General features: G+C 35.8%; 4 protein-coding genes across 4 annotated transcripts; 1 reads left to right on the forward strand and 3 right to left on the reverse strand.

Annotated features, from left to right (window-relative positions):
* Nucleotides 1-1,339: 1,339 nt before the first annotated feature.
* On the reverse strand, nt 1,340-6,638 carry tap2a (transporter associated with antigen processing, subunit type a). The gene is made up of 11 exons (XM_028036931.1): nt 6,065-6,638; nt 5,666-5,780; nt 5,442-5,572; nt 5,137-5,342; nt 4,085-4,282; nt 3,881-4,009; nt 3,237-3,425; nt 2,927-3,100; nt 2,628-2,787; nt 2,229-2,365; nt 1,340-1,900 (listed from the first exon to the last, which is right to left on the reverse strand). The coding sequence occupies exons 1-11, from the start codon at nt 6,576-6,578 to the stop codon at nt 1,694-1,696; spliced, it is 2,160 nt and encodes a 719-aa protein (XP_027892732.1). The 5' UTR covers nt 6,579-6,638; the 3' UTR covers nt 1,340-1,693.
* An 860-nt stretch (nt 6,639-7,498) lies between these two features.
* Nucleotides 7,499-10,402, reverse strand: psmb9a (proteasome 20S subunit beta 9a). The gene is made up of 6 exons (XM_028036952.1): nt 10,143-10,402; nt 9,984-10,051; nt 9,733-9,864; nt 8,205-8,334; nt 7,850-7,991; nt 7,499-7,745 (listed from the first exon to the last, which is right to left on the reverse strand). Exons 1-6 carry the CDS (start codon nt 10,191-10,193, stop codon nt 7,618-7,620), a joined length of 651 nt encoding a protein of 216 aa, XP_027892753.1. The 5' UTR covers nt 10,194-10,402; the 3' UTR covers nt 7,499-7,617.
* Nucleotides 10,403-11,016: 614 nt separating this feature from the next.
* psmb12 (proteasome 20S subunit beta 12) lies at nt 11,017-14,975 on the reverse strand. Its single transcript, XM_028036951.1, has 7 exons — nt 14,957-14,975; nt 14,514-14,566; nt 14,056-14,126; nt 13,121-13,252; nt 12,847-12,976; nt 11,704-11,848; nt 11,017-11,432 (listed from the first exon to the last, which is right to left on the reverse strand). Exons 2-7 carry the CDS (start codon nt 14,559-14,561, stop codon nt 11,305-11,307), a joined length of 654 nt encoding a protein of 217 aa, XP_027892752.1. The 5' UTR covers nt 14,562-14,566; nt 14,957-14,975; the 3' UTR covers nt 11,017-11,304.
* Nucleotides 14,520-19,024, forward strand: psmb13a (proteasome 20S subunit beta 13a). The gene is made up of 8 exons (XM_028036948.1): nt 14,520-14,729; nt 14,995-15,079; nt 15,529-15,626; nt 17,326-17,466; nt 17,579-17,694; nt 17,933-17,991; nt 18,190-18,341; nt 18,721-19,024. The coding sequence occupies exons 1-8, from the start codon at nt 14,668-14,670 to the stop codon at nt 18,830-18,832; spliced, it is 825 nt and encodes a 274-aa protein (XP_027892749.1). The 5' UTR covers nt 14,520-14,667; the 3' UTR covers nt 18,833-19,024.
* The last annotated feature ends 398 nt before the right edge of the window (nt 19,025-19,422 follow it).

Raw genomic sequence — 19,422 nt, forward strand, 5'->3', positions numbered from 1 at the left:
ATATAATCATTTAAACAGAGCCAAAGAAATATTAAGATCAAATGGCTCAGTAGAAAAAATGACATTAGAAGAAGGAATAAAAAGTGTCTCTACTGAAAATGTTTTTGTTCTGTATTGTGTGAAGTTAAGCAAGTGGAGGGTGGCGTGTCCAGAGTTTTTGCTCATGTAAGAGAAGCTTTACTACAAAATAATATTTTTAATCTGAAAATAAAATGTGTTGTTCTGTATAAGTTCTCCTAGAAGTTTTTTTTTTTACTAAAGTTACTACCCAGCTCTGCTCTAGAGACACATCAGCCTGGACTCCATTTTGTTGCTGCACAGGTGTTGTAATAAGATGGCGTCAGTCGTTTTCTATGCTGAGCTCGATCTCAGTCGATAAATATAATATTTTAAAACTGACACAAATGAAAAAGCAGCTTTCCTCATTCCTGATTCTCTGCCAGAAGGAAAGCAAGTTTGATTATCTGGGACTTTCCAGGTTAGACTGGACTATAAAACCCAAACCCTGAGGCTTGCCACCAAAACTTCTTTCATTTTTGTACTCAGCATTTAAAAACACCAATGTAAGCCAAAGTCCAAAATTATTCATACCCCTGCAGATTAAGTTTTACATACATAAAACTAGTTTGTTTCTGACCAGAAATGGGACTGGAATCTCTCAAAATATAACAAAACAATATTAAATACATAAAAAATGTATTAGCTATAACTCATTTTAATAAAAACTGACATGTAGAATAATTCTAAAGTTGTCCAACCCTAAATATAATTATGTCAAGTTTTAAAAAATTTCCATCTGTAATTTGACAATAATCTTTTGCAATGATCTCTAATAATAAGTTTCTCCCATAATTTCTCTCTCACATTCAAGTCATGAGTGTCAGAGTCACTCAGAATGAAGTTACATTCAGTCACAAGAAAGATATGTTTAATATTAAAAGATTATTTTAAGCCTTATTCTGCAAGGGGTTAAATCACTTTAATCTTTACTGCAGCAACAGTGAACAGATTCTGGTGCTTAGATAATCCTTAAAATCTGAATTATGAAGGATATGATGGATTTCAGGAGGGAAACCCAGAGATGTCATTGGACCTGAAGACAACAGACGGATGTCTTTATGTAGTTAATATTGTTTTAAAGGTTTTCTTTTCAACTGTTTTTGTTCTCTTACTTTTGTTCTCATTTATGAAGTAAATGTTGCTTTGAGCTCATTTCTATAAAGTTCATTCTGTGTAGGTCTTAACTGACTAGAGAACAGATTTGGCAAAATATTTGTATAAATATGAAATAAAAAAAATAAGAAACTAATTTTAAACAAAGACATTCAGTAAAAAGCGGTTCAGGTGTTGATTGACCTTTTATTTGAGACGTACCAACCACAAAGCAACCTTTGGCCATTCTGATTATAAATGATGATTTATAGCAACAACATTCATCTGTTGGGTCAATAATTTCCCAGAACATGAATCAGAAAATTAGATCATCAGAATAAATCTGACAAAAGACACTTTCATTTCATGATTACATCAACAATCCTTAAAATAAATAAAAAGTTTTAAAAACATCTTTAATGTCTGTACAAAACTATCTAAACTCACTATATACAAAAATATCCATTATACAGCAGGCATAGAAAATACTTCCTTCACCTGACTTTAGGTTACAGTTTCAGTAGAGATAATTTGCAGTCGTTCACTCTGGTGAGTTTGTATCATCAAACAGTTCATTGATCAGTTTATGGTAGCTTCCCTGCAGCTCCATCAGCTCCTTGTGGGTCCCTTTCTCCTCCACTTTACCTCCTCTAACCACAACAATGTGATCTGCATTCTCGATGGTCTTCAGTCTGTGAGCGATCACCAGCAGGGTCTGGTTGGGGCAGCTGGCCAGGCCCTGAAGAACCTGCACAGACAATGACAAATAAACAATTCAGTCAACAAATATCATTTTAATATTTCATACACAGCATTTCAGAAGCATTCAGTCTATTTTCATTATGCACAATGATAAATATAAAAGGAAAAAACAAAATATTTCACAGGTTCATTATGTAAATAGCTCAAATTATGTAACATTATATTTGCAAAATCAGTGTGCAATATTCTAGGTTTTATGATTAAAAATGGTTTCAGATGGTAAAAATAAATAATCTGTTAAAATGTTTATCTCATGTAAAGTAAGGAACATCCATGCTAACATGGCCCTATAAAGGAATGAAATCACACCATACCTTGTTTTCACTCTCAGCATCCAGAGAGCTGGTAATTTCATCCAGAATGATGATTTTCGGCTCTCTGACCAGAGCTCGGGCGATGCCGATCCGCTGCCTCTCACTCTTAGATAACTGGCCGCCGCTCTCACCCACCTCTATTAAAGTAAAAAACATCAATTAGAACTGAGATTCATTTATTTAATGTCAAAAACCAGACAAATGAAAAAAAAAAGATTGAATATAACTAGCCCTTCAAACAATGTATACATCCTCAGAAATTATGTTTCATTCGCCATCTTGATCATTCAGTTTCTTTTTGTTTTTTATTTTCATGATTAATTACCATCAAATATAAAACATTCGTTTTGCTTGCATTCAGTCATGTAAACAGGATGAGGTGAAGTCAGACCGGTTTACCTGTGTCGTAGCCTTTCTCTAGTTGGTGAATAAAAACGTGGGCGTTGGCTTTTCGTGCTGCTTCCTCAATCTTCTCTTGTGAACAGTCAATGAGTCCGTAGGTGATGTTATCTCTGATGGATCCAGAGAAGAGGACAGGCTCCTGGCTCACCACTGCTATCTGTTAAATATATTTATTTTAGATTTTGTAAGTAACACTCTTTACATATACAAGGAAAATACAGAAGATTTATTTATTCCAGTTTAATACATTTTAAATTATTTTAAAACAGAAAAAGAGGATTTAAAAAAGAAAATACCTTCTTGTGGAAGAAGTGGTGATCATAGGATTTCAGCGGTTCTCCATCCAGGAATATTTCTCCATCTTGAGGCTCATATAATCGCTGTAGGAGACTCACACAGGTACTTTTTCCTTCTCCAGACGGACCAACCAGAGCGGTCACCTGGCCTGGCTTCAACTCCAAACTAAAATCCTGAGGCAAAAACAGAGACTGTGAAAATCACAAAGTACAACTGCAATATTTGAAATTGATAATTTCCCTTATCAGCTGTGTTAAAATGGCCACATGACTTCATCAAACTAAACCTAAAGGTAACAGTTTTTCTGACCTGCAGTACAGTTTTCTCAGGGTTCGAAGGATAAGCGAAGTTCAGACCACAGTAGTTGATGCGTCCTTCCAGCTGATCCGGTTTCAGTTTTCCATCTGTGCTGATCTGAGGTTTCCGGTCCATGTACTCAAACACTTTCCCAGCAGCCATCACAGAGTTCAGCATGTCACCGAAGATATATGTAAGAGTCTGGAAGAAAACAACTCTATTAGACAATCTGATTTGAAATATGCTTCAAAGACATAGCATGAACCCCAGACCCAGAAAATTTCTTGTAATAACTCATCTCTCTGTAATGAGATTGTTTCAGTTATGTTTGTCTTTAAGAAGATATAAAAGCTCAAGATTCTTATTTGAATCAACCTCTGCACTTAAAAACAACCACATAATACAATGCATATATAGAGCATAGAGCATCTGCTTGTTTATTAAACAGATGTGATATTCAAGAGACACTGTTAGAAAATATTTTACCAACACAGTATTTCAAATAGTTACTCTGTGACCAAAAAAATTAAGTTCACCAAAACAATCGGGCTACATTTTTTGTCAGTGTTATTTTAAACATTAAAGCAGTATATAATATTAGTATATATTTGTTACATTATCAAAAATATCAGCTGACAGCACAATGGTACACCCACCCTGATGTTGTCTCCCAGGTCTGACTGGTAAATAATGAAGGAAACCAGGTTTCCAGTGGTCATCTGTCCCATTTGGATGAAGAGTCTGCCATAGTACAAAATGAAGACCTGCATTGCCAAACCTGTCAACTACAGACACACATCCACAGAACATGTCACATAAGCTGTATGACGTTCTAAGATAAATTAAAACAAACTTCTTACCCTCCGTGCAAGCAGGTAAATAGCACCAACAATGTCACGGCGAGTTTTCAGTGATTGAGTTTCTGTTAGTCGTTTATTATAACGATCAGCTTCATGTTTCTTTGTGTTGAAACTTCGCACCACACGAATACCAAAGACAACCTCATTGGCAGCATCATTTGTTCGAGCCATTGAGTCCTGCATTTCCTGGGACAACCTCTGAGGAGAGAATGAAGAAGGCAAAAATATTCATTTAGTTTTTATATTGCTTACATTTTAATATATCATTAAAAGAACTTTTATGTTCTGTGAATGGACTGAGCAATTCCAGTCACATAAATAGAAAACTTGTACAAACTGATATTATGAAATCAATTTGAATCTATTGAATTTCATCTGCCTCGGTTGCTTTGTATGTTGTAAAATGTGCCTTGTAGGTTTTATATTTATGCACTTTTCTATCAACTGACTACCAGCAACTATGCTAAAAGTTTAACAATCTCTGGAAATGATATGTCTATAAATATTTGTAGTTTATTACCAAAATGTCTGTATTGGCCTCTATAATTTCCACTATTAGTGGAGCAATGATTAGAAAACAAATACATGCATTTAGAGTCAAAATTACTCGTACCCCTGGCAGTTACAGATTTTTTCACATTAAAAAAAATATTTATTTGTGACCGGAAATGATACAGACATCTCCTAATAAAATTTTCAGATCATGATAGTGTTACATTATAAAAGAATCAGTTATCAGTTATTTGTTTACAATGTAATATACATGACATGTCAAAAATTATTTAACAATAGAAAAAGCTTCATTGGTGCTACAGGGTAGCACCTGTCGTATAATTGCTAGGTAGCTTTTTGCATGCTTCCACTTGTATTATGATGATTTCCCTTTGGTACGTAGCTCCAAGACTTTGAGGTTGGAAGACCGCCCTACCATCAGCCCAATATTCAGTTTTCTCCATATATTTGCTATAGAAAAATCTCTTTGATAATTATCTCTAAATGGGGCAATTAATCATTTTGAGCTTATGTCTGTGGGTTTATCATTCTGATGTTACCTGATAGTGCGTGTCATAAATGTTCTGGATTAGGCCAGTGATGGGTGTTTCCATCAGTACCAGGAATGTGAGCTTCCATGACAGACTCATCATCAGGGAGATCATTCCCATCGTCTTCATAAATGTCCTCAGCATCACGTTGACATTCAGACACACTGTCCTTCCTGTCAGTGTGGTGTCTTTAGACAATCTGGATGTGATCTCACCTTCATGTGAAAACAAAAATTGCCTCATTTTATTTTGTTGCTATATACTGTATTATTTGTCATTACATGTTTGACAAGAATGAATATTAATATGCTTACCTGTCTTTATGATTTCAAAGAATCCAATCTCCTGTTTGGTCAAAGCTTTAAACAACTTCACTTTGATTCTGCATGTAAATGAACTGATGGCACAAAGCAAGATGCCTCCTCTACAGCCAGCACTCACAGAACTACAAAGTCAATGAAAATAAAAGTTAGATTATAAAACATAAACATGCAGATGTTTACTGATTCCTGTGGCAGATCAACTTCTTGCTTCATACCTTCCCACAGAGTACAGGCCCATGAAAAGGAGAACTGACAGGAATTCACTTTGCTGGTAATGACTACCAAGGATGTCAATGACCCTTCCTGTGTAGAATGGGATGAACATCTCACCTGAGATTAAAAGCAAACACACACATTAGATATTACTATTAAAAGAATACTCAGCAAATTGACAGGAGTAATCTAATCTTCATCATAAATGATAGAAACGACTTAAACCCAAAACTACAGTAACAAAGATTTATAGGCTATACGTTTTTCTTTCATTGAGCTTTCCAAACTACTTGTATGCATTACTAAATAATAAAATAATGACTTCAGTATGTTATTATTTGTTCATGGTGTTTTAATCACTGTTAATCTTTCCTGAAAGCGTTCTCATATTGTTCACTTACAAATAACTGCCAGTGACAGGAACACCAAGCCTCCTAACATCTTGGGATAGTCGGGCCTGTACAGATGCAGAACCCTCATGAACAGAACCCTGGACTTCTGTTTCTGGGCTTTACTCCCGGCCTCCTCGTCGCTGTCCGGGATGGTGATCTCCCAGAACAGCGCCGCTCCGAGCGAAGCTCCGGCGAACATCAGCCAGCAGCGAATATCCGCCACCGGGCCGCATGGGCTCTCCTCCCGGTACAGAACCCTGGTTCCGGTCTCATACACCGCTGGAAGCAGACTGTAGGCTGTTATGAACCGGATCAGCAGCGGGTTCGGGTCTCCCAGAACCAGTAGAGTTGTAATAGTTACTGCTGACCATCGTAGAGCTGCTGAAAGCCACAGATGCGCAAAATGTCCCAAAACGTTGTGAATCCCAGCAAATCCTGATGCGTAAAATAAAGAAAGATCAACGCAAACTGCTAAAGTCAAAGCGAAGACTTTGTAAATTGTTGTTCGGTCTTTTCCTGCCATGTTTCAGCTGCAGCCGTCCTCATATGACCTGATCTGCTGCAACTGAAGCGTTTAAGTTCATACTTTCAGTTTCTGTTTCTGGCAAATTTAGGGGTTTCCTTTAAATGCAGCGGAGGACGAGTCAATATTTTTTGCTTTCACATTCAAAGATCACCACCAATAATATAATTTATAATTACATATAATATAATCTCCATTTTAAATTAGTCTAATAAGGGAATGTATGAATGGCTGTAATTGCATTAAAAATATTATAGTGCTTTTATATTTTACAATCTGTGACCCTAAAGATTTATGACCTAACTGAAAATTCCAGATAATAACATGGAAAAAATAAATACATGAATTATACATGCAATTAATTACTTAACTAAATGGCAACTAAACTTCCAAAAACAGGAAGGTACAAGATTACTAGCAGCCATCAGAGTTTAGCATGTCACCAAGCATATAAGTGTCTGAAGATAACAAAACTCAATTAGACAATCTGGTTTGAGTTGTGCTTCAAAGACGTAGCATGAACCTCAGGTCCAAAAATATTATAATAACTATTCTGTCTGTTCTGAGATTGTTTCAGCTATTTGTCTTTAAGAAGATATAAAAGCTCAACATTCCTGTTTGAATCAACCTCTGAACTTAACAACGATCATATAGTATCATTGGTGCATCTATACAACATAGTTCATATGCTTATTAAACAGAGGCTGTATTCAAGAGACACATTGTATGACATATTTTACCAACAAAGTATTTTAAATAGTTATTCTGCTGCTGATATGTGTAGTTTTAAACACAGTTGGTACATTTTTCCCTATTGTGTTATTATTACAAAAGCATATAACATAAAGTTATAGTTTAATACTTTGTTTTTTCCCCCAAGTTGCAAAATTATACTTGAATAAAACTGTTGAAACTCCGGCTTTGAAACTTAGAGAGAACTGCAATTTATTTGATTTGATAAATGTACACTGGTTCCAGGTTTACAGTCCAGTGAGCGGACACATGTATCATAAAAAAAAACCTGACGATGAAAGAAAGATCACTGATCAAAAAAGGTTGGTAAATCATTTCCCAGAATGACTTTCTCCTCTGTGCCGTGTTGGTCAATGGTGACCAAGTATGCCACGCCACCGCTGGAGCCGTCACGGTTCATGGCCAAAGAGAGAGCTGCAGAATAAGAACAGGAGAGCATATTTCTATGAAAAGATCTGTACTATGACATGATGCAGAAAAGTTTTAGTTTAGAAAAAATCCATAACAAAAACACTTACTGTTAACCACAAACTGCTGACACTCCTTCTTATTCATTCCTTTTCGATACTCAGCATCAACAAATCCATAAACATAGGAGCTGCCTGAGCCGCCAACAGCGAAAGGCTGTTTGGTCAGGAGACCTTTCAGGGTCGCAAAAACCTGCAGGTCAGACAGAGACAACAAAAGAAGAAAATGGGAACAATTAAAATTACAACATACATCTGTAACATTAAGTGTGCTGATAACATAAGTAGTCATGAGTATAACTCACCAACTATAAGGATATTTTGAATGTGACTTTGAACAGATTTTTAACTTTTAAGTTTAATTTTTTTGTCTGTTTGTTCTAGCAAACATTTTCACTTTACCAACCTGTCCTCCATCTTTTCTGTCCCAGCCAGCGACAATGAGATGAGCTGACAGCTCCTCCTTGTATTTGTATGAAATGTTCTTCACTAGAGTGGCAGCTGATCGAACCTGTGGGTCCTCACCGATTTCCATGCTGGCAGAAGACATTATATTCTTTAGACATATTGTTATAATATTGATAAAACATATTCCTTTAAGAAATCACATTGTTTCTTTTTATATGTCTCCTAATAAAATATTTGGTCCAAACTAGGGAATTTCTTCAATATTTTAAACACTAAAATAAAACATTAGTTGTTTTTTTTTTTTACTGAAATTTAATGAAATGATTTGATATTTTGTTTATTTAGTTGTGTTAGCCTACATACCAGGTTAAAGTATTATTCTCATATTTGACAAACATGGTTTTGGTTGTTTAAATCTGCATTATGTAACTTTTACAAAAAATGTTTTTCACGTATTTATTAAAATTATAATTATATTGTGACAGAACAATATAAGACAGATAATCTTTGAAAAAATTAAGCTCCTCTGCTTTTTCCCAGTGCTCCCAGTACTAACTGGGGTTGCAAAAACCTGCAAGTACACCACTCAGTCAGAAACAACCAATCGGAGTCAGGAGGAGGTTCTTAGCATTGTCAATCACCTTTGTGTATGTGCCACTCACATCCTTGCTCTCTGTTATGCTGCACCCTGTTCACCACAATGAACCTGCCATGAATGCTAAAGGTAGTTAGCATGCCCACCGATGGCAGCAGATAAACAACTTTATTGTAACTGTGATTTGTTTCTCTGTCATTAGCACATTGAGTAACGTGTACACAAGATTGATTGACAGCTCTAAAACATTCCTCATCGATCTGATTGGTTTTGACTGAGAGCGGTGCATTTTTACAGGCAGTAATACTGGGAGGAGCTTGATTTTTTCACAGAACTTTTCTCTCAAACCACGCTGTCATGACATGGCAACAGTTTTAACAAATAAAGAACATATTTTTGTAAAAATTACATGCTACAGCTTTAATCGAAAATATAATCTTCTGGCAACTGACACTGAGTCCAAAAACCACCAGTCAGAAGATTAAAAGTGGATCCAAACCCTTCAAATTAAATCTCTCACTTTTACATAAGTTTTATGGTCAAAATTCCTCATAGTTTGTAACCAGAAATGAAAAGTGAATCGTACAAAGTAATTTTAAAACTGTTTACGATAGGAAATTAATGTATATATTTACATAAACAAATAACTAGGTTTGGAGTTTTTTAGCTTTAGAGTAAAAGAAAAACACAGATGTTCACAAAAAAAATGGGAAAATAGTGTCAGAACATTAGTAGGTCAGCAAAATAATGAAAAGAAAATACATTCTGTGCAACATTATTCACATTATGTTGAATAAATTCTATGCAAGTATATAAAGTATTCACTTCTATATGTAAACAATGCTCAGTTCTTGTTGTTTTCTGTAAACTCTGGAGGGTTTAAAGAGCTTCGCAGCAGCAGGTCCCACACACCTGACCTCGGTGTGCTCACCTGTGGACATCCAGCTGGTAGTTCACCATCTCTGCGATGGTCTGAGCGTCTGCAGCGGATCCTGACAGGGCGCAGTAGATCTTATCATGGAGTGGAGACAATTTATTCATCACCCTGTTCACCACGGACTCCCTGCACGGAAGAACCCAGTGAAATAATCAGAAGAAAATCGGTAGCGGTGAAGGGGAGATATTTTAAATAAATTCACATAGAATCCTCATTTACCTACGATTTAATAAAGTCCAACTTACCCTGCAGACACTCTGGAATCAGAGCCCAACACGACGCCTCCATTAAACTCTATGGCGATTATAGTTGTCTAGAAACGGAATTAAAAATCATTTTACCGAAACAACTTCACACATAAACCACCCAGAGAGTTTCTTAAACATATTAAACTCTTTACTTACTCCTGTTTTCACCTCCTCGGACAACCATTGCGGTTCTGCTTCTCCCAACATGGCAGACAGTTTTTAACGACACCGACAGTAAAATAACTGACGAGCTGAAAACAAAGCGACGCGCAGTGAACAGTTGGAAGCGATTCAATGCGTATTAAAGCGTATTAAGTTAAAGCACGCTAATGCTTATCGAAGCCTTTTGTGTGTCAAGCTAGCTTCAGACTCAAATATCAGACTCCATTTTTTTCTGAGTCAAACCGAAACTGAAACCTAAACTTTTCCTCCTCTGCAGGGAGGCTGACGGGTCAGCCAGCTTCACATTAGTTCTCATGTTTTATGCAAACCAAATGTTTAAAGTTTATAATAATGAATGCCTAAACTTTAAATGTCATAATTGCTATTAAAAATTGTATTTTAGAAATTATGTTCACAGGTTATGGAGCTGTACACTGAGCCATGCTTGTTATTGAAGTCTTATCCTGTGTTGATGTTTTTCAATGACTTGGAAATTTGGGCCTTTATGTCAAATGTTTAAATGCCAATGTGACATTTTTATTCATTTATTGGTTAAAAGCACCATAATGCACATTTTGAAGCTGTGACAGCATTCATCAGCAGGAATTTATTTAACTAGTAATTACACTTTACATTTAGACTAATTGCACTTTACATACCGGTACATTTCATAGAAAACCTGCTTTATTTTATTTTTTCCTTACTTTAGGTTTTTTTATTTAATTTGTGAAGTGGTTATACAAAGTCTGAATGTAATTGCCAATCGTAGCCATTGCAGTGAAGCTAAATACCATTAAGACAAAAGGGGAAAATAAGGTGATGAAAAAAAAGAAAATGTTTCATCTTCACAAATAATACCAAACACCGGTATGTTAGAAAATGAACATTTATTTGTTTTATTTGGGGGGTAGGGGGGGGCAGTTCATCCACTGAACAGTTCATAATGACAGGCTCAACTGATTCATTTAATTCCTCATGTAAGATTATCTAAAGTTCAATAAGGCAACAAACTAATTTTAATCTGTAGAATCTGAAGTTGAGTGAGGAGTTTTTTATATTGCTTTCTTGTGCAGAAAGCAATAAAATATACTTGAAATTGATCATTTTCTAACAAGTTTTAAAGTGGCATTCACACAAAAAAGTTTTAAAAAATCATTCATTCATCATGAAATCGTGGCAGCTTGTCTCCAGGTACAACCACATGCTCCACCCCTTTTCCTGTGATCACCACCAGGTGAGCAACACCTCCGCTGACGTTGTCCCTGCCCATCGCCAGAGCAAGAGCTGTGGAGAAAAGAGAGGAAAGAAAAGAGAGAACAAAACTTAGGTCAAGTTTAATACTTAAAAAGATAGATTATACAGCTTTTATGTCACCAACTGGTAAAATGTAATAATTGATCATCAAAAGATACATTTATAGTTGACACTAATCATTTTCATTTAATTAAAGTCTAATATTTGCAAAACAAATTTAAGCCTTTCAATAAACTATTTCAATGAAGAAATTATGAATGTGTTTGAATATTTGTTTATTATTTTTTAAATTTATTAGTACCATTGGTGGCAAACTGTAGACATTCCTCTCTGGTCATGTTGGGTTTGTATTTAGCGTCAATGTATCCGTAGATGTAGGTGCTTCCTGAGCCGCCGATGGTAACCTGCTGACTGATTAACATCCCACCCAGAGACACAACATAAACCTGGAGGAGGAAGGAGAACATCAGCAATGCAGTTAAAGGAGTTTGAACAGATTTCAAAGTATTCATACACCTTTACATTTTTTTATATTTTTTTATTTGCCATATGTATTTTAAGGTGATTTTATAGAAAAGAACAGCACGGTCTCTAGTGAGATTAACACATTACTGAAGGGAAAATAATAAATCAATTTCAATTTTTTACAGTTAAAACCAGAAGAATATGTTGTGCATTTGTGTTCAGCTACTTTTATATTTCTAAATGAAACCCAATGCAACCAGTAGCCTCCAAAAATCATCTAATGATAAATAGAGTTTTGCTTTGGCTGTGAAGGAGAGGAATAATCAGAGAAGCAACCAAAAGGCACATGCTAACTCTGGAGGAGCTGCAGAAATTCACAGCTGAGGCTCAAGAATCTGTTCACCAGACAGCCGTGTGTGATGCACTCCACAAATCAATTCTTGATCGATGAGAAGACGAATTAAGCTAAATACAGGAATATTCTGGAAGAAAACCTGTTAGAGTCTATAAAAACCTTGATATTGAGGCTTATATCTACCTTCCACCAAGGCAACATTTCTAGATCTACACAGCTATGATGGAATGGTTTATATTACTTTTAAAGGGGTCAGTCAAAGTCCAAACCCAACTTCAATTTTTAATCTGTGGCAAGAAATGCTGTACATTCAGTCTGACTGAACTTGGGAAAATGTGTGAAGAACTTGAGTCTCTAGATAAGTAAAGTTGAGTAAATAGACATGCTGATGTAACAGGAGAAAAAAGGCAGTTCTGCTTGAATAAAAAACACAATATAGATTTTTTTTATTTGTGAAAAAAACCTAAAAACTGTGTAATTTTCATTTTATGCTACTTTGTGTTGTTCTTTCAATACAAAATCCAAATAAAGTCGATTGAAGTTTGATGATATTGTTTGTGTAACAAAATATTGAAAAGTTGAAGCCGTATGAATAATTATTAAAGGTTCTGCACTGTGACCAACCTGTGCTCCTTTCTTGCTGTCCCATCCTGCTGTAAGGAAACCAGCCTGCAGCTCATCTTTGTTTTTATAACACAATTCTTTCAGGACGGACGCTGCTGCAATCACCAGAGGAGGACTCTCCATCTGCACACTATAACAGAAACAAACATTCTAGATGTGTTACATAAATAACTATATAATTTAGAATGGACGCTGCAAGAAAAAGGCAACATACACCTTTAATTTAAAACGATAAGTTTTTCCCGATGTATGGAAACTTGTTGAGTGTGTTTACCTGTGGAAGGACAGGTGAGACTTTGCTGATTTGATGACGGCTTGAGCGTCTGCCAGTGAACCAGCCATGCAGCAGAAGATCCGGTCATGAACCTGAATCACCTTGTTGATGGTTTTAGAAGAAACATATTCCCTAAACAAAATAATAACAGAGACAGATTTATATGTAATAATATATTATTTCAAACATATTTTTATATGATATTGGGAACAAAATGTATTGGGTTATTATAATCCCTTCAAGTTCAAGTATATTTTACTATATTGTTTCTGTGATGGATATATATAAATATTTGCATATCTACAGTACAGACCAAAAGTTTGGACACACCTTCTAATTAAAATGGGTTTTCTTTATTTTCATGACTATTTATAAGGCAAGAAATCCCCCTTATTATCCTGACAGGGCAGGTTGACCTATGAAGTGAAAACCATTTCAGGTGACGACCTCTTGAAGCTCATCAAGAAAATGCAGAGTGTGTGCAAAGCAGTAATCACAGCAAAAGGTTGCTACTTTGAAGAAACTAGAATATAAGGGGTATTTTCTGTTGTTTTACACTTTTTTGTTTAGTGCATATTTCCACATGTGTTATTCATAGTTTTGATGCCTTCAGTGTGAAGCTACAATGTCAATAGTCCTGAAAATAAAGGAAACTCATTGAAATAAAAGGTGTGTCCAAACTTTTGGTCTGTACTGTACATATATAATACATGTATTGACATGTGCGTATATTTTTATGCATATTTATAAAATCAGAACTGTAGTCTACTGTCTTTAGTTCTCATCATTTGGTATGATGACAGAGAAAAAAAGAAAATGTTTTGGGTGTAAATATGATTTTGGACATAACGTTGACCTTTATGTCATCATATATTTAGTCATGAATATGACATTGTCTCTGCTGTAAGGTCATATAAAGTGACCCCTCTCCTCACCCTCCCATTGAAGCTCTGGAGTCAGATCCAATCACGACCCCTCCATCAAATATGGCAGCCAAGATGGTGGTCTGAGGACAAAAAAAACAGGAGAGAGGGACAATAAGATAGACAGGTTTAACACATGCTGACGTATTCATTCATGCAACCTGAAAGAAGCTATGAATCCTGGGAAGTGGAGTTCTAAAACTGAGGAGTAGCGCTAAGATTTTAACCAAAAATGTAAGTTATTTCCTCTTGCAACTTTGAAATGTCCATTAGTATAAGAGCTTAAAAGGGAAACCTTAATAACTCACGATAAAACATGACCTAAATGAGCCGCCATGGTGATTTTCAGGTAACTACTCAGTTTGGCATCATTTTCACATGTAGGTAAATCGGTTTTTCTCATTTTTACACTGTATAAAAAGGGAAAGGCCACCATATGGCAATTATTGAAACTATGCGGATTTACTCACCCCTGTGCTGACTCCTTTGACTTTTGAGTCCGTGTAGTGTTTCTCCATTTTCTCTGTAAAATCGAAAGAAAGAAAGAAAGAAAGGAGCCGTGACGCTCAGAACAGCGACCTCAGGCGCACCGAGACGCGCAGCGAAGCCGCAGGAACAGCAACTATGGCGCTGTCAACTGTCCTCGAAACCCCCGGAGCTGGGTTTAATTTTGAAAACGCGACTAGGTAAGAGCTTATTTTTGACGATCATCGGTTAAAACTATCTATTAGTGAAGAAAGAAGAACTAAAACTGACAGTTAAAGCAGGTTTACACCTGGATCAAAAGCGAAAGTAACTTTTTTCCTTCTTGTTTATCTGTTTTATCAAATGTGCACAATGAAACTGTGTATAATCTTAGCTGGTTCTATTATATATAATTACATATTCTACAAATAATCATATAATTTCCCACCTGCACTCCGCCCCCGCCCTCTTGCGTCTTCTGTCCAGAAATGCTGCGTTAGAGGGTCTTTTTAAAGGACAAACCCCCAAACCTCTGAAAACTGGAACCACCATAGCAGGAGTTGTGTTCAAGGTGAGTGTTACTGAAAGAAAAATAGCAAAAATTGCTTAATAGTGTTAGAAGTTAACATACAGTAGGATGTTTTTAAAAAAATCACAAACAAAAGAGTTGTTTTTATTAAATAAAGTTGATAAAACTGCAAAGATTTTTGTTTTACTCAAATTTTAATAAGCAGATGCATCAAATATGAGAAAGTCCTACCAGGGACTTTATTACTTACATGTTGAAATTCCCAAAACTACAAAATGGACACAGTAAAAGTGGGTAAAACAATAAGATTTGATACATTTTGATGGGTGCATGTTCCTAAACACGGTGATCTGTCCAGAAAAATACAAAATACAGCTGTATGACAATAACTTTATAGTTATTTGAACTGATACAAAATATTAAACATATGTGTTTAATATAAGTTATAAACAGTTTTAGTTTGATCTTCACTTTTGTGTTCTGCTGTGTAGGATGGAGTTGTCCTGGGCGCCGACACAAGAGCCACATCCAGTGAAGTGGTGGCCGACAAGATGTGTGAAAAGATCCATTTCATTTCTCCAAACATGTAGTAAGTTTGACGAGTTTTGATTGGAATGAATAGAAGTGAAAATATGATATGGATAAAAAAGTTTTCTATAATATCCAACCATCCATAGGATGTTACATCATTTGTATTCCACTTTTTCTTTTCTTCGACGTAGATTAAAAGTGATTATAAATATAGAGTAATTAATAGAATGTTAACAATTTGGATAGTTGCTGCATGGCTCAGGGCTGTTTGTCGCAGTTTTTCCTTCACATACTTGTCCTAGGTTTCTTGTCAAAGGTCACATGTGGGGTACCCCAAGGTTCAATCCTAGGACCCCTTTTATTCAATATTTATATGCTCCCACTAGCTCAGGTTATAGCAGGAAATAATATTAGCTACCATAACTATGCAGATGACACACAGCTCTACATTACGATGTCACCAGGTGACTCAGAGCCCATCCAATCACTGAACAGATGCTTAGAACAGATAAATGTGTGGATGTGCCAAAACTTTCTCCAGCTGAACAGAAACAAAACAGAAGTTATTATTTTTGGACCTAAAGAGGAACGATCTAGAGTTATAGATCTAGAGTTATAGATCTAGAGTCAACGCACAGCTTCAGTTATTACAACTGAAAACCAGCGATCAGCCCGAAACCTGGGAGTAGTGATGGACTCTGACCTGAACCTCCAGAGCCACATAAAGACAGTCACAAAGTCGGCCTTCTATCACCTGAAGAACATTTCCAGGATTAAAGGACTGATGTCTCAGCCAGATCTAGAGAAGCTCATCCATGCGTTCATCTTCAGTCGTATTGATTATTGCAACAGCGTCTTCACAGGTCTGTCCAACAAATCAATCAAACAGCTGCAGCTGATCCAGAATGCTGCTGCTGGCGTTCTGACTAAAACCAGGAAGATAGAGCACATAACACCAGTTTTAAAGTCCCTCCACTGGCTCCCTGTAGCTCAGAGAATAGACTTTAAAATACTGTTGTTAGTTTATAAATCACTGAATGGCTTAGAACCACAATACATTAAAGATCTGCTGTTGCTGTATCAACCTTCCAGACCTCTCAGGTCTTCCGGTTCTGGTCTGCTCTGCATACCCAGAACCAGAACCAAACGAGGAGAAGCAGCTTTCAGCATCTATGCAACACATATTTGGAACAAACTTCCAGAAAACTGTAAAACAGCTGAAACACTGACTTCTTTTAAATCTCAACTGAAAACCCACCTGTTTAGGATTGTATTTGAAATGTAATCAATTACAAATTTATTGATGTAACTTGACTTAATGATTGATTCTATATTGCATTGTGATTCTGTGTTTGTTATGATGTAAAGCACTTTGAAATGCCTTGCTGCTGAAATGTGCTATACAAATAAAATTTGATTTGATTTGATTTTGATTTGTTTTGGCACCATTTGCTGTATTTGCTTCCCCTTTATTTAATAGCAGTAAAAGGAACGGTGGAGTCATATAATTTTTAATTGAGAATCTATAAAGGAAAGACTTATATCACATGCAATTTAAGATAGAATGACATGGAAAGTGTGTTAAGATGGGTATTAAAATAGAAATTACAAACCATGTAGATCCCTTTCATTGCTAAAGCAGAACATAAACTACAAAAATAAGTTACTGCTTCTTTCTTCCTTATTCTAGAAAGCTAGATTCCTCCTCTGGTTTGTCTGTTTTCTCATCATCATTATTTCATTTCCTTATTTTTTAGTTGCTGTGGAGCAGGAACAGCCGCAGACACAGAGAAAACCACAGAGCTTCTGTCATCCAACCTCTCCATCTTCTCCCTGAACAGCGGGAGAAACCCTCGTGTTGTCATGGCGGTGAACATACTGCAGGACATGCTGTACAGGTCAGCACTTTGTGCATGTGTGGACATCTCTGTTGGAATGGCATAAAAAAACAGCCTGTTTCTTGTTATTTTAATATTTGTGTGTTAATCTTATTTTGTGTCTTGTCCTCAGGTATCACGGTCAGATTGGTGCCAACCTGTTACTGGGAGGAGTGGACTGTACTGGGAACCATCTATACACTGTGGGTCCATATGGAGATGTAGATAAGGTCCCTTATCTTGCAATGGGTATGAAATATAATTCTGCCTAATAAAAAGTATTATTACATTATTGCCAACATTGCCAAAGCTGCAGAGATGCTCTTGTCATTGTTTGTTTATTAAGATAATTAAAACATGCTCTTCAGGTGTTGTCTTGTGACAGTTTTTCTTTTTTTAATGCACTAGAAATTGTTTTTTTGTTTTTATATTCAAGCTAGAATTAAATAACGCCTGTTTCAAGTAGTATTATTTTGTGTTCACACAGGATCAGGTGATCTGGCTGCTCTCGGGATTTTAGAAGACGGATTCAAACACAATCTAGAGGTACATTAAAATGCTTCTTTCCATCTGGTGAAATATTATTTTTTCTATCAATCAATATCAGCCACAAAATTATTTCCTGCAAAGAATCAAAATTGATCATAAAAACATTGAATCATAGAGGTTTACTCCACTATATTGCAGTTCAGTCTTTGTCTGCCCATTTGCTTCTTCCTAAGATTTATTTCTTCTCTCCCTCAGCTGGAGGAGGCGAAGGAGTTGGTAAGATCGTCCATCCATGCAGGCATCATGAGTGACCTCGGCTCAGGCAACAACATCGACGTCTGTGTCATCACTAAACAAGGAGTGGACTACATCAGACCCTACCAGGAGTCCGAGTACAAAGATGACAGGTAGACTTGAATAAGTCTGAGTAACTTTCTGAAAAGGCTTCTAGAAGAGTGGATTTTAATTATGTTTTAATCATGTCTCCAAACCACCTTTCTTTTGCAAATATTTCTCAAATATTTGGGAAATATCAGAAAATGGTTTCTGAATTTCTTCCTGCTTGTTGTTTGAATCCTTAAACAAGCTGCCACTTTATTGTGCAAAGCAAAAATGTTAAATTAAGATGTACTGTATATTATAAGTCTTTTACATTTATTACATCATGTAAGGTAAAATATGATATTGTGATAAATGTTTAGCACATTTAAACTTTATAGTACAGTATAAAGGAAAAATTTTATAAATTATATTCAAAATGGTTTTTTTTTACTCTTACTTTTGTAGGAAAATGAATTACAAGTATCGTCCCGGAACAACGAAGGTTCTGACAGAGAAAGTTGTTCCCTTAAAGCTGGAGGTCGTTCAAGAGACGGTGCAGAAGATGGAAACAGCCTGATCTTCAATAAAACAACAAAATACAGGAAATCTCTACAGGCTTTGGATGTGATGGTGTAACCAAAGCATTTCTGAAACATTATTTTTCATTGTCACTGTTTTGTGGAATAATTCAAACACTGTAATGGGCGACTGCAAGGATTTAAATGTGTAAAGGTCATTAAATACAGATAAAAATTTTGATTACAGATTGTCAATTTTGTTCTTGATTTTATTTTCAGCATTCTGATTTATTAATGCAGCACCTGCACAGCTTGCTGTTTTATAACTCATTAAAAACACAGTGACCCATCACTTAAAGGAATAATTTTAAACTTCATTGCTTTATAATCTTCACCTACCTTCTTGCAACCAAATTTCTGCTTTTCCGCATGGAGACTGATGATGCTGAAATAGGTGCGTTTCCATTGGCTTAAAAGGTGTTAGGCATCGCTCATTGACAAAACTTTACATTTAAACTGAATAGTGATTTATTTTTTATATTTTATGTTAAAAAACATAAAGTATGGTGAATATAGACATTTATTTCAAATTTATTCATCCATTAAATACAATTTACGGTATTAAAAAAATGTCTATAAAAAACATTTC

Source organism: Xiphophorus couchianus, chromosome 13 (assembly GCF_001444195.1).
Source record: "Xiphophorus couchianus chromosome 13, X_couchianus-1.0, whole genome shotgun sequence".
In the NCBI taxonomy this organism is placed as follows: Eukaryota; Metazoa; Chordata; class Actinopteri; order Cyprinodontiformes; family Poeciliidae; genus Xiphophorus; species Xiphophorus couchianus.